This window comes from Coprinopsis cinerea (genome assembly GCF_000182895.1).
Source record: "Coprinopsis cinerea okayama7#130 chromosome 10 map unlocalized cont3.10, whole genome shotgun sequence".
NCBI lineage: Eukaryota > Fungi > Basidiomycota > Agaricomycetes > Agaricales > Psathyrellaceae > Coprinopsis > Coprinopsis cinerea.
The window spans coordinates 2,015,123-2,028,518 of NW_003307535.1; the positions used below are offsets into that span (position 1 = coordinate 2,015,123).

Below are 13,396 nucleotides of genomic sequence, written 5' to 3' on the forward strand. Positions count from 1 at the left end.
CTGTCTATATCTCCCCCTGTTCCATGACGACTATTCGCCGTATTTCCGGTCTGCCTCACCCACCATGGCGCATATATCTAATGCTACGCCCGCCCATGTTGCGTATATGGTGCGACAACTCCATGTACGCGACAACTCCTGACTGGATACGCTGTGCGCTGCCGATGCGGCTACCCAATAATCTGATGATCCATCAACCAAACCCCCCTGTACTAATCTCGCTGTGCTATCATTGCTGGACTAACCCCCTCGCTGCACTACGGCTCGCTGTATTGCGACTCGACTTGACTCTCGACTCGACGATACGCCACGCGGTATATTACGCCACAATCCAAATTCTGCTCATACGATGCAAATGAATCGATGGTGCAAACGAATCGACGATGCCACGACGCTCTAATACCACTACGCGATGCCATGACGCGCTAATGCGACAACGCGATGCCACGACGCGCGACTTAATCCGACAACGATGATGCACGACACGCTACCACAACGGTGTGCGGTACAACGATGTCACGACAGTCCGACTGGCCGACCCAACACACAACGACGCCAAGATGAAGCTGGCGGAGATATACGAGATATTGGGTGAGACGAGGCGGGCGTTGGATTTAGTTTACGAAGGTGTGTTACGCAGTCTCGTCTCGTCCCGTCGTCTCGCCGCCTCCAACTGTCGAACTAACCCTTCAACCAACCACCCTTACAGTTATCGACTCGCGGAAGAAACGGAAAGCGGCTTCCCAACAACAGCAGCAGCAGCAGCAGTCTACACCCGACCCTTCCTCCTCTGCTCCCAACGCTCAACAACAGCCAGGGTCCGGTGGTGGACTTTTCCCTGAACCCAAAAAACCACTCACTACCACCACCTCCACTTCAACTACTTCGTCGGCGCACCAACGCGCCCAAAACAGGCTTACGCATGCGCAGTTGAGGGAGTTGGAAGCTGAGAAGGAGAGGGAGGTGAGGAGGGGGTTTGGGAGGTTGAGGGAGTTGTGGGGGGCTATGCTTGGTGGTGGTATGTTGGGTGGTGCAGGTGAGGGTTTGAGCGGTGGTCCGGGTAGTGGTGGTGGAGGTTCGGGTGGCGGAGGTGGAGGTTCGCAGGAAGGGGAACGAGGACGACGAGTCGGGGAAGCAGGAGAGGGAGGGGGAGGGGGAGCAAGCGAACGAGACGGGGAAACTAGGAAGGAGATGACCCAAGAAGAAGCTGAACGGCTCTGGATACTCGAAGCTGAGAAACTTGTGGATATGTTCCGGGAGACTAGGAATTTGTTTTTGACTTCTCGGGTGCGTGTATGCGCTTCTATCTTCGAGGTTTTAACTGTGGACATCGCGTTGAGAATGGGTCGTTTGCTCTTCACGCGTATTCGTCTACCCTTTCACCTTTATTCGTGTTCCTTTCTCCCATTATTCATGCTCCTATATATATCCGTTTAACGCCTATCTTCCAAATTCGTCTCACTTGCGTCTCCAACTCAAGCGAAAGCTCGTAAACTTACACATACTTCTCGCCGCAGGCCAACCCATTCAGAGGCATGTTCCCCCGCAGTGGACGCAAGAAGCGCGAGAGGCAACGGACGGAGGTTGAGGAGGACCAGATGGCTTCGCGGTTGCAGTTGGATTTGGGTGAGTCGTCGTTGCTTTTGGGGCTTTGGGCGGGTGGTTCACTTCTGCTCGTTCACTCCCTACTCGTTTCACCTTCTCCTCGATTCTGACTACCACTTCACTGTCCTACGCGTTTCTTACATACTAACCAACCCTTCACCCCCGGCGCAGAACGAGACACCCTCGCTCGAACTCAGAAATCGAAACAACAAGCTTCGGATAAGGGCGTGGATAATTTCAGGGGTGTGTCGTTTGATGAGTGGTTGAGGATGATTTTCCAGGTTCGTGTTCGTTTGCTGGTTGGGAGTCGGGGTGGGATGTTGTGCTGACCGGTTTCTTTTTTCCCTTCTCTGCGTGATGTGGACTATCAATACGTCCCTCCCTGCATCCGGCGCTGTTTCCCTCCCTGCATATGCCGAGATGTCCTTCCCTGCATCTGTCGATACGGACGTCTATCTCTGCGACCAAACTCGCTTATCCCTCGACCCCCGCCGACCCATGAAAATATCCTTCCTGGACTGGAAACACTCCTAAACTAAACAGTACTGCTTCGTGCTTACCAAACGCGACCAATTCGATCTGGCGGATGAGATTCTGCGGCATATCCTTGTTTCGAATGCGTACCAGGCGCAGGAGAGGCAGGATGCGATTCGGATTGCGTTGATCAGTGCGTTCATATTTGTTGATTAGGTATGAGTGGGAGAGCTGACGTTATGTGTTTTGTTCGTTTTGCGTGTTCTTCCCGCCTCCTACCCACTTCAATCCTACCCGAACCCTACGCCAACCCTACGCCAACCCTACCTCAACCCTACCTCAACCCTACCGCAACCCACGACACCAACTCCTCTCCCTAAACATCGACCACAGCCTGCGCCCTCCACGCCCACTCGCACCCTACCATCGTCGACCAATGCCGCAAGTTGATCACCCGCTACCAGTTCAATAACGAGCCTTTGCGATTGTTGTTGGCTAGTTTGTCGAGTGGGTTGAGGCCTACTGATGCGTTTATTACGAGTACGCTGCAGAAGCATTTGTTTAGGTGGGTTTTATATATTAATTTTTTTTTTCTTTGGTTTGCTCGTGCGGTCCTGGGGGATGGTATATAAGTACCATCCCTTGGTGTCAGACGACCGAACGAGCCACGAAAGGCGAAGCACGATGAATGCTATGCTAACTCGCTTTTCTCTTCCCCATTCCCCTACCCCCATCGTATCGTATCGTACAGGGAAATGAAACTGGCAGACGTGGCAGTCCGCAAACCCGAACTCTTGAAATGGAATGCGTTGAATAAGCGGTATGCGTATGTGAGTGGGGCGGGGAAGGTGGGTGGCGGGTCCAAGGGGGATTCTGCTGATCCTGACCCCGACCCTGATCCCGATGGGGATGAGGACGAGGATGAGGATGAGGTGGATGTTGAGTCTGTGGCTGCGTCTGTTAGTGGTGGGGAGAGGAAGGGCGGTGCGGGGTCTGGGGCGGGGGTGGGGGTGGGAGGTGCTGGGTCGGGACTAGGAGGTGCGGGCTCGGTGGTGGGAGGTGCTGGGGGAAGTGGATCGACGGGAACGGGGAGTGGATCGACTACAGGAGGAGCAGTGGGAGGGCCACCTGATTTGCCCACGAAACAGAACCCTGTTCTTGTGGCGATTTATGGGCAGATATGTATTGCTGCGAAGAGTTATCAGAGTGGGATATGTGAGTCTTTTTCGTTACTTTTATTTCTTTTACGTTGTCGTCTACCTTTTGGGCTTCTTGGCGGCTTTACTTGGATCCGCGCTCGTCGTCTTTGGGTTTCATCCTCAGTCATGGTCTCTCCTTTCATTGACGATCTTCACGTGTACAATCGAGTACTGACGCTTTAAATCTCTAGTCTACCTCCTCCATGCGTATGACTACGCCCCGCACGATCCCATGATCTGTCTGTGTCTCGCAATTGCGTCGGTTGGAAGGGCGATGCAGAGGCAGAGTGATAATAGGCACCATTTGATTGCGCAGGTTCGTTACCCAATTCCATCATTCTGTCATACACGCGCACTTTGTCTACGCTCTGTGATGGAATCTTGCCTGCTTCCCCCTCACTTGCACATTTCGGACTCACTCGATCTCTTGGCTGACTCATTTGGCACTTGCAGGGAATGGCTTTCCTCTCGCAATACCGCGCCCTGCGGAGTAAATCCCCTCGTACGGTGAGGGAGGTGGAATATAATTTTGGGAGGATTTTCCATCAGCTGGGGTTGTATTCGTATGCTGTGAAGCAGTACGAGAGGGTGTTGGAGTTGGCTGAGCGGGATGGGGTGAGTTACTTTCCTCGTCCTGGATCTTTGCCTTTGGTTTGTTTTTCGGGCTGCCGGCTTTCGTTTTGACGAGACTGTTGGTTTGGGGCTAAATACTCACGACTCGCTGTTTGCCCCTCTAGGACGACTTGTATGCGAAAGAAGCGGCGTATAACCTTTCGTTGATTTATGTCTTCACTGGTGCGACGCCGTTAGCGGACAAGCTGTATCGTCGGTGGCTGTCTTTGTGAAGTTGGTGCGAGTGTGGAGGTCTGTGCTGCCAAGAGAGGTATGAATGTGTGTACTTATGTATTATTTTGGACACAAAAAGATTTTTTCGTTTTTGCCTGGTTGGTTGTGTACATCCTGGTAAGCCGGAGTAAGCAAAGCGTCGTTGTCGTCGTGAAGAAGAAAGGATCATAATCCTCTCGAACAGGAGAGACTGGATGTTGGAATCAGAACCGAGGAGGAGGACACTGCCTCGCATACTTTTACTGTTAGGACCTGATCCAGTCTCCCGATGCCTCCGACGCGTGACATTTGGGTGAATGCGTCCCCGACCCACTGCCTCAGTATCTAAGCTTGATAAATGATCTTATGCGTAGGTGGACTCGGTCGCCTTTCGAAGAGCAAACCAACCACGACGGTCACGGTGACCGCGACAAGCGCGAGATCTTGGCATCATCGGAGTTTCTAATCGCCCGCCGGCGGCGCAGACCACGACCCCTTTTCAACATCCAGCAGGGACGAAGTTCTAACCTTCATAAGCTGACATCTTCTGCAGGGTCATCGAGTCATACCAATGGCTCGGAGAACAAATTAACTGATCTTCGTCCTGAAACTGCACGAGAAATGGACGGCGAGATTGTCGAGGTCACATTCGACGATTTCGCATCTGTCTACCTTCCTTTTAACCCTCAGGACTCTGACGTCGAAGCCACTGTTAACAGCATGGCGCCGGCCAGCAGGGACCCTCCTCCCCCTGTTACACCCATCACCGAAACTTCTACGGACCAACCTGTTCGCCGCTCAACCCGCCCCAAGGCTGTCGGTGTAGTACGGAAGTCTGAACCAGAGGAAGAGATCAGCATCTTGTGCCATACTCCGCAGGGTGACGTTCGATTTAGCGACTTCCCTTTCCCTCCCATTAGCTCCAGTGATAAAGAAACCGAATTCTACTCTCCCATCCAGAAGATCTCTGCAGCTGTTGTGAAGGGACCAGCGCCAGCTGGACGAGTGCGAAACTCGTTCGCGTATCTGGATTGCCCTCGAAAGTCGATTGACGGCCGTGAATCGAACAACTTTATTGACGCTGCCGTTGCTCGCAAACAGCCAGCTTCCACTCAGCCTAGTGCGTCTCCAAAGACGTCGGACATTGCTCTCGTGGCAGAATACACATTGCGAGTGGCCAATGCACTCGAGGTGAGTGCTGTTTCACCAACCAACGCCGCAAACTCATTCCAAGTTCTACAGAACGCAAATCAGGCAGTTTCTGCCAACGTTCAAATCATGAACGATGACGTTCGACGCATGCATTGCTACGGAGTACGTGGACTATTTGACCAAATGACAATCGACGCTGGTCTGATTCCTTTGTCAGATGACTATCGAAAGCGACCAAGTCAGGCTGTGGTACCACTCTCGCTCTCACTCGGCCGTTTCGCAACCGTTCAGCTTCGTAAAGGTATGGGGATGGGCATCCATCACATCAGTCAAACTGAGAGCTCACATATTCAACGCCAGGAACCGAAGAAATTGATCAAAGTTCTGCTTTCATTCCTCTTCGCAACAGAGGAGGAGCTGGGCTACGACCTCAAGGTCACCAGCGTCGGCGACGATTACATTTTCGAGATGGGCAGCCAGACTACCCCTCGTTTCTTCCGCACGCAGGGGCCGCCACTTTCCGAGTTTCGCTCTAGCTGTATCACCGGTCGGATGACTCGAGTCTGGAAGGTCGTTGAAGTGGATTCCGCTTCCAAAGATGCCGCAGTGCTCAGAGATGGTACACCCTTCGTTTTAAAAGACGTGTGGATCGAGGAGTCGGCGATGACGGAACGTCAAGTCCAACAGGCCCTGTTCAAGGACATTGAGGATTATTGGCGGAATGTTGATGTCGAAACCGAAGCACGTCTCGAAAAGGTCCACGATACCGCTCGGGAGCTTCAGGCACAAGTCCGCAGTGGCGAGTACAAGAAGTGGTTCCTCACTATCTTCTTGGATTACGAGGGCCGACGCTCCAGACGCCTCCCGAAGAGTGCCCGACAACGTAGAGGGCTTTTACTGAAGGAGGGGGAAGTTCCGCCACTAGCCTCCCACAGTGGTACAACACGTCCGTTGTCACAGGCGGAATCGTCGAATCTTCCCCGACTGTTCGCCCCAAAGAAGCAATATCGCGCCCTCATTGAGGAGGTGTGCATTCCTGTGGGAGACATCGAGCGATTGGATCAAGTGTTTCACGTCCTGGATGGTGCCATTCGGCGTGAGTATCAATCCATCTCGCAATCCGCAAATCGGCGTCCGCTGATCTTGATTCGACAGCTCTACTGTTGATGTTTGGCGCTCGCTGGATTCATCGCGACATCAGCGCTGGCAATATACTTGGCCACCTTCAAGGTTCTGGTGCAGCCCCTCATTATCAGACCAAACTTAGTGATTTGGAGTATGCGAGACGTTACCCTCCTCCTGTTGACTACACTGCCGGAGGTGACCCGAAAACGGTGGGTCATACATCGTGATTTCCCAGTTTGCCTCCTTGACCCATACATGCCCAGGGTACGCCATTTTTTATGGCTTGCGAAATTCTTCTCGGAGCTCCTCTGTGGTTGTTCAACGAAAACGCCGATATTGAAGCAATCCGAGAAATGATTGACAATCGAGCAGGCAGTTCCGCGCCGGTTGAGGATCTTGAAGTAGTTCCCCATCACCTTCACGACCTGGAGTCCATTTGGTGGATTGCTGCATGGTCTATCCTTTCTAGGGTCCCGGATTCAACGGCCAATACATATAGCCGTACCATTTTCATCAACGCCATCAGACAAGCACCAAGTTCCGAAAGGATCAAGCTGTTCACCCTTGGTAAACTCAAAGACAACGTCCCACAAGGCCGATGTCTCGATGGGGCTGCCACCGAGCTGACAAAACTAGGGAGGGCGTTACGCTCTTTGTATGGCCTTCACACTACCAGTTGGGTGACTTACGGTCAAGATTCCGAACAAGTCGTTGAAATCTACGTCAGTGGATTTGAGTTCTTCATCAAAGTCTTCGGATCTCTCCTACAGGAAGTGCCCGCTCTTTCCCTGACGACTTGCGGGGACAGAAACATCGCACAATCCAGCGCTCCACGTTCCAAACGATGTCGACCAAAGGACGACGACGAGTACCAGCCTGGCGCTGGGGACTCAAATGCGCCATCGGGTTCAGGAAAGGGAGCGAAGCGGTCGAAAACTCGAAACAAGTCTGGTTCTGGGTCGAAATCGCGTACTTCTACTTGTCAGATGGCCTAGGAAGGCTTCCTGTAACCTCCTGTAGCATTTCATTAGTAAAAAGTCTCATTGTTGTGATGTCTGTGTCGAGCTAGGTTTAGATCACGATTCGCGACGATTGTAGGTCTTGACTCTTTCAGAACAGTCAGGCCGCCCAACGGTGTCTTGAGTGGTCCCGTAATGTCAAACCTGACCGGGATGTAGTTCTGAACTTACTTGCTCTATGTGTCTGGTGGTGAGGGTTCCGTTGAGTTGTGATCCCCGAGGATAGGCGACGCGTTGTACTTGTTGAAGGCGCGAGATCTTGGCATCATCGGAGTTCTAATCTCCCTTGAAGCCGTAAGCGTGTCATGACACGAACAATATTTCAGAATCCACCGCAACTGAAAAAGCCTCCTTGGTTGCCAGAATGTGTAAAAGGTAAACTCCTTGTTTTTGCTTTGAAGAGCTTATCTATCTGACAATATTGCAGAAGAACCTCTTGTCCCGATGACGAGTCTGAAATCCAGCTGGAGAGCCTATATTCCAAGGTTGCGCAGTGTATGGACGGCGAGTTTGTCGAGGTTACGTTCGACGAATTCGCGTCAGCCTACCTGCCTTTCAACCCTCGGGACGAGGATGTGGAGGCCACAATCAACCATATGGCCACCGCTGCCAGTATTCGGTTTGGGGAACTCATTGCTCCAAGAGACGCAGGCGAGGATGAAACCGGATTCCTCCCTCAACTAAGAGCCATATTTTCATCCATCGAAGACGGTCCTGCTCCGGCTGGGCGAAGGCGGAACAGTTTCAAATATCGAGATTGTCGAACCTATTCCACGGGATCATGCACCCTCGGGTCGAGCGCCTTGATCCATGCTGGCCTGGCATCGGGTAATCTCGAACCCTCGAACGCTGCTGTCGTGGTCAAGTACAGGCGACTATCCACTGACGAGCTGCAGGCAAGTGGAATGATTTGATCCAACGGATGTAGACTGGAGCTATCTTTCACAGAACGCGCGAGAGGTGGTTTCGGCCAATGTCCAGATCATGAACGAGGACGTTAGACGGATGTATTGCTACGGGGTATGTCAGCGTCGTGATAGCAAGCAAACAGGTGCTGATAGTTCTTAGATGACCATCGAAAGTGACAAAGTTAGGTTCTGGTACCATTGTCGATCTCATTCCGCTGTCTCACAGCCATTTGGCTTCGTCGAGGTACGAGCCCACATTCCCAGCCCGAATGCAGACCTCACACTGAGCAACAGGAGCCCAAGAAGCTCGTTAAATCACTGCTCTCATTTCTCTTTTCGACGGAAGAGGAGCTGGGATACGACCCCTTGGTCTACCGCGTCAGCGAGGACTACATTTACGAGTTGGACGATACCGGAACGAGGCGTTTCTTCCGTACACGAGGTCCACCGCTTTCTGACCGTCGCTCCAACTGCATCACTGGCCGCATGACTCGAGTGTGGAAGGTGGTCGAAGTCGATTCCACGTCCTCCTACGCTACCGTGCTCGGAGAACCCGCCATTCTCAAGGACGTCTGGATCGATCAGTCAGCGATGACGGAGCGTCAAGTCCAACAGGCCTTGTTTATGGACATTGAGGACTATTGGCGCAATGTCGATGTCGAAAAGGAAGCTCGTCTAGAAAAGGTTCGGGATGTCGCTCGGAAGCTTCAGACTCAAGTCCGCAGTGGCGAATATCGGAAGTGGTTCCTCACCATTCTGTTAGACTGCGAGGGTAAAGTCACCAGTCCTCTACCTAAGGGTGCACGGCAACGGAGTGGCCTTTTGTCGGAGCAGCAAATCCTTCCTCCCGGGTCCCACACTGCCACGAGACATCCGTTGTCACAGACGGAACCCAGTTCGAATCTTTCCCGCCTTTTCTCCCCGAAGAAACAATATCGCAGTCTCGTCAAGGAGGTATGCATTCCTGTTGGAGACATCGAGCGATTGGATCAAGTGTTTCACGTCCTGGATGGTGCCATTCGGCGTGAGTTCTAAATTCTTCCCGAAATTTACTATCTGCTGACCTTGATTCCATAGCTCTACTGCTGATGTTTGGAGCTCGCTGGGTTCATCGCGACATCAGCGCTGGCAATATACTTGGCCACCTTCACACTTCTGGCGTAGACCCCGAGTACCAGGCGAAACTGGGCGACTTGGAGTACGCGAGGCGTTATTCCTCTTCTCCTGACTACGCCGCCACAACAGACCCAAAAATTGTGAGTGATTTTTTGATCCTTGCCTGCTGAGTTCCTCCATGAACGCCATTTTCCTAGGGTACGCCGTTTTTTATGGCCTGCGAGATTTTGTTTGGGGCTCCTTTTGCACCTCCCCCGAGGGTAGACCCTCCTCCATTCACTATTGCTCCGATCAAACGACAAAGAAGGCCCCGGCCAGTGATCCCCAGCATTCTCCATGACTTGGAGTCAATCTGGTGGATCGCCGTATGGACCATTCTTACTCGAACATCGCACCCTCCGTCCATTGATTTAAGCCGAAGAATATTTGTCAACGATACTCGTGCAAATGGCTACTCACCCAGGATCAAGTTCTTCCAGCAAGGTGGACTCCACGCCCATGTACTTCCAGAACTGACAGCAGTTGCCGCAGGCCTGGATTCCGTGGCAGAGCATTTGCTATTTTACTTCTTGCGACATACCCTTGATTCTGATACTGTGGATTCTCTCCACGGAAGCGGCTTCGAAATCCTCCTCCTTCTCTTTGAGCAGCTTTCTCCAGTCATCCCAGCTCTCGCCCTGACGACTCGCAGCGACAAAACAGTTGTTCGAACCAGTGTTCTACAACGTAAACGGCCTCGATCAAACGACGATGGAGAGTACCAGCCTGGCACCGAGGCTTCAAATGCGCCACCGGGTTCAGGCAAGGCCTTGGGATCGAAGCGGTCGAAGACCCGCAACCAGAAGGCAGATTCTGGATCTTAAATCGCGCAGGTCTACTTGCCAGATGACCTAGGAACACCTCTGGGTCCAGTGTGGCATTGCGATTAGTAGTGTCACCCTCGTAGTATCATTAGTATGGTAGATCTGTCGAGGTACATGATGCTACCTAGACGACCATATAACTGCCCAATCCAGATTACCCGGTGTCGCCTTCAGCGAAAAACGATCGAAGACCCATGGCTCGAGCCCGACGAAGCGCCCAGCGAGTCCCAGTGGGGTCAAGTCGAAATAGTGGGTACGACGAACCTCCGCTTCTGGATAAATATAACAACAACTAGATACATTCACAACTTGAACGAATTGAATCGAAAAGGGATAACCTGTCGAAATACCGAAATACAGACAAAAAGAAAACCGTGCCTTAGACACCTCAATCAGTCGCCTCCTGCATCTTGACCCAAAGTCCACCCTACAAAGGAATCATCAGCACATCGCAACTTAGAAAAAGAAAAGAAAATGTCACGCACCCCGGCGTACATCGTCAAATGCAACTTGGGGAACACCTTCTCAGTCGCCTTGCGTCCGGGTGCCTCGGCCCAGACTTTAGGTGGGATAGCTTCAGGGGGAGCAGAATCGAGATCGAGGGTAACCGAAGAAAATTGTTGCATAAGGCGAATCAACATAAACGACATTTCGTTGTAGGCGTACTGCGGAGAGCGGATAGAGGGTGAGGACGGGGAGTATTAGAACAAGAAAGACATACCTGTTGCCCGAGGCAGATACGAGGGCCGGCGTTGAAGGGAAGGAAGATGAACGAGTTCTTGATGAGGTATTTCTTGAGTCGCTCGTCGATGAATCGATCAGGATCAAATTCCTCCGCTACAGATGAACAGATTGGCATGGAGTTCCCAGGGAAGGCAGGAAAGACTTACCATCTGGACCCCATAGATCCGTGCGGCGATGCATCATGAAGACAGAATAACTGGTCCTGAAGAAAACAGAAGGTGAATAACACACGTAGAGAACGGCGTTGGATGCCTGGACTTACTTGGTACCGGGAGGAATATACAGAGGCTTCTCATTGGGATCAGGGGATGGCCAGATCGTCTCCTCAATCGTCTCTCGGACGTTGAAAGGCCTTCGTCACCACGTCGTTAGTCCTTGTCATCCATTGCGAACAGGTGATACATACACGATGGGGAACAACCGGAGAGTTTCGTTGAGGACGGCACGGAGATACTTCATATCCTTGAGGTCGTCGAAGTTGGGTCGACGGCTGGGTCCAACCTTCTCGAGAACTTCGGTGCGGAGGCGTTGGAAAACATCGGGGTGCTGGGAGAGGAGGTAGATACAGAAGGTGAGTGTGGCAGCGGTTGTGTCGCGTCCGGCTATGTGTCCAGTCAGCCTGGATCGATAATGTAAATTGCATTCCTCGACGTACCAATCATGATGTTCAAGCTATTGCATTGTCGATCAGTAAGAGTCAATCTGAAAATAAAGGGACGCACATTTCATCCCTCAGAATCGTAGGGTCCTGGGTGACATTGACCAAATAATCCAGTAGCGTCTGACCCTCTTGGATCTCCTTTTCGTCACCGCTCTTCTCCTCGGGCAATGCGTTCTTCTTCCTCTCGATAGCGTCCTTCACAATCGGCTCGATATAAGCATTGACCACTTTCATCGGTTCCACCGTTTTGTCCTTCCAGAATTCGAGCAAAGGCCAAATCCAGCCAACACGTTCACGGATAGCGATGACTTCCTGGGCTTCCATAAACGCGCGAGCAAAGTCGTCGGCCATCTTTCCCGCGGGAGTCTGCTGTACGGAGACGTAGGGTGCGGCCTTCGGTGGATACGGGAGTCCTGCATCGAGGCTGTTTACGCAGTGGCCGAAGAGAAATTGAGTCGCGGTGTCCAAAGTGAAGCGAGCCATGAGATCCTGTAGAGTGGTCAGATGGATTGCAGAGTGTATAAAGGATAAACGCGCCTGGAAGTCGACGGCGTGTCCTTCGCGAAGGCGTTCCTTCAACTTTTGGAGCACAACGTCGGTGTGGTGGTCAAAGATATCGAAATCGCCAATTCTATCCCGAGTGAAGACAGGTCGTGTGATGCTACGGTGGAACTTCCACATTTCGCCTTTGCGAGACTGAGCGACGACCTCCACGCAGGGACGCAAGGCTACTCACCGTCCGAATTGAAGACACCAGACCCGAGCACAGAGCCCATGTTATGAATGAACCGAGGACCCTTGACATAATTGTGGAAATCGGTCGCGAGGATGAGCTTGATATGTTCAGGACAGGTCGTGAGGAGCGTATCAGACCAGAGCAGCCAAATGTTGAACACTGGCCCTCGAGCTTTGATAATTTCATCCAGGCCGTCACCTATACGACATCAGCCCATTAACCTTGCTATTATTCGAACTTCAGGACGCACCGGGATAACCAACAGCGAGGTTCTTCAGCGTCATGCTGAGCACGTCCAAGTTTCCGATCTTCGAACCTCGGCATTTTGGTACCACTCGTGCTCCCAGCGCCCGTGCGCGCCGCTTCTTCTTCAATTCGCCTGCTGTGATGTATAACCCGGCTAGTGCTGGACCAGCCACCACTGCACCAGTTAATACCATCCAAATGGGCACAAAGTACCCTCGGGACTCTGCAACCTTGGTCGCTCCTACAAGTCCGCCTACAAAGACGGTCACGTAGGCAACGCCGCGGCCCACGAACTTGATTCCAGGGGAGAGGATCGCCATTGCTGCTCGAGGACTCGAGGCGAGCTCTTGTGTCGTACTTGTCGCTACTTGATGCTCCAGAGACGGTCGTGTTCAGGTAGAAGAAAGGATTAGGCCCACAGCGAAGTGGGAGCTACGACGGGAATGTACGCCAGGAAATGAGGTACCCAACGAGAACCGTGTACAAGAGAATGAGGGGCATCCCTCCTCTGGCCGGGGCCCTATATGTAAGCTCTCCAAAGATGATTTGCATCCAGCTCGATCTTGTGTCGATGTCCATATGACCGTTTCCCAGACCGCCCAGGACTGCCCCTTCTCTGAGACTGTTGCCCCTTTTCAACGGTGCGGGGCTTTTCTGGAGCTAGTTGCCAAGAAAGCAATTATCACAGGTGATTTGCTATGTATTCTTCGTTGTGGGTGGACT

General features: G+C 52.3%; 4 protein-coding genes across 4 annotated transcripts; 3 read left to right on the forward strand and 1 right to left on the reverse strand.

Moving 5' to 3' along the window:
- Positions 1–560: 560 nt before the first annotated feature.
- On the forward strand, positions 561–4,123 carry CC1G_02241 (hypothetical protein; the record flags this gene model as incomplete). Its single annotated transcript, XM_001834453.2, has 10 exons — positions 561–627; positions 710–1,287; positions 1,518–1,626; positions 1,777–1,886; positions 2,149–2,272; positions 2,473–2,644; positions 2,732–3,294; positions 3,470–3,594; positions 3,732–3,893; positions 4,016–4,123. The coding sequence occupies 10 exons, from the start codon at positions 561–563 to the stop codon at positions 4,121–4,123; spliced, it is 2,118 nt and encodes a 705-aa protein (XP_001834505.2).
- A 518-nt stretch (positions 4,124–4,641) lies between these two features.
- CC1G_02242 (other/FunK1 protein kinase) lies at positions 4,642–7,375 on the forward strand (the record flags this gene model as incomplete). Its single annotated transcript, XM_001834454.2, has 6 exons — positions 4,642–5,294; positions 5,346–5,417; positions 5,473–5,556; positions 5,616–6,351; positions 6,411–6,589; positions 6,644–7,375. The coding sequence occupies exons 1-6, from the start codon at positions 4,725–4,727 to the stop codon at positions 7,373–7,375; spliced, it is 2,373 nt and encodes a 790-aa protein (XP_001834506.2). The 5' UTR covers positions 4,642–4,724.
- Positions 7,376–7,773: 398 nt separating this feature from the next.
- CC1G_02243 (other/FunK1 protein kinase) lies at positions 7,774–10,286 on the forward strand (the record flags this gene model as incomplete). The annotated part of the gene is made up of 7 exons (XM_001834455.2): positions 7,774–8,295; positions 8,348–8,419; positions 8,468–8,551; positions 8,602–9,331; positions 9,385–9,563; positions 9,621–9,788; positions 9,903–10,286. Exons 1-7 carry the CDS (start codon positions 7,897–7,899, stop codon positions 10,284–10,286), a joined length of 2,016 nt encoding a protein of 671 aa, XP_001834507.2. The 5' UTR covers positions 7,774–7,896.
- A 388-nt stretch (positions 10,287–10,674) lies between these two features.
- CC1G_02244 (cytochrome P450 monooxygenase pc-1) lies at positions 10,675–12,993 on the reverse strand (the record flags this gene model as incomplete). The annotated part of the gene is made up of 10 exons (XM_001834456.1): positions 10,675–10,713; positions 10,772–10,951; positions 11,008–11,123; positions 11,177–11,232; positions 11,293–11,382; positions 11,437–11,632; positions 11,686–11,702; positions 11,753–12,377; positions 12,428–12,625; positions 12,678–12,993. 10 exons carry the CDS (start codon positions 12,991–12,993, stop codon positions 10,675–10,677), a joined length of 1,833 nt encoding a protein of 610 aa, XP_001834508.1.
- Positions 12,994–13,396: the final 403 nt, after the last annotated feature.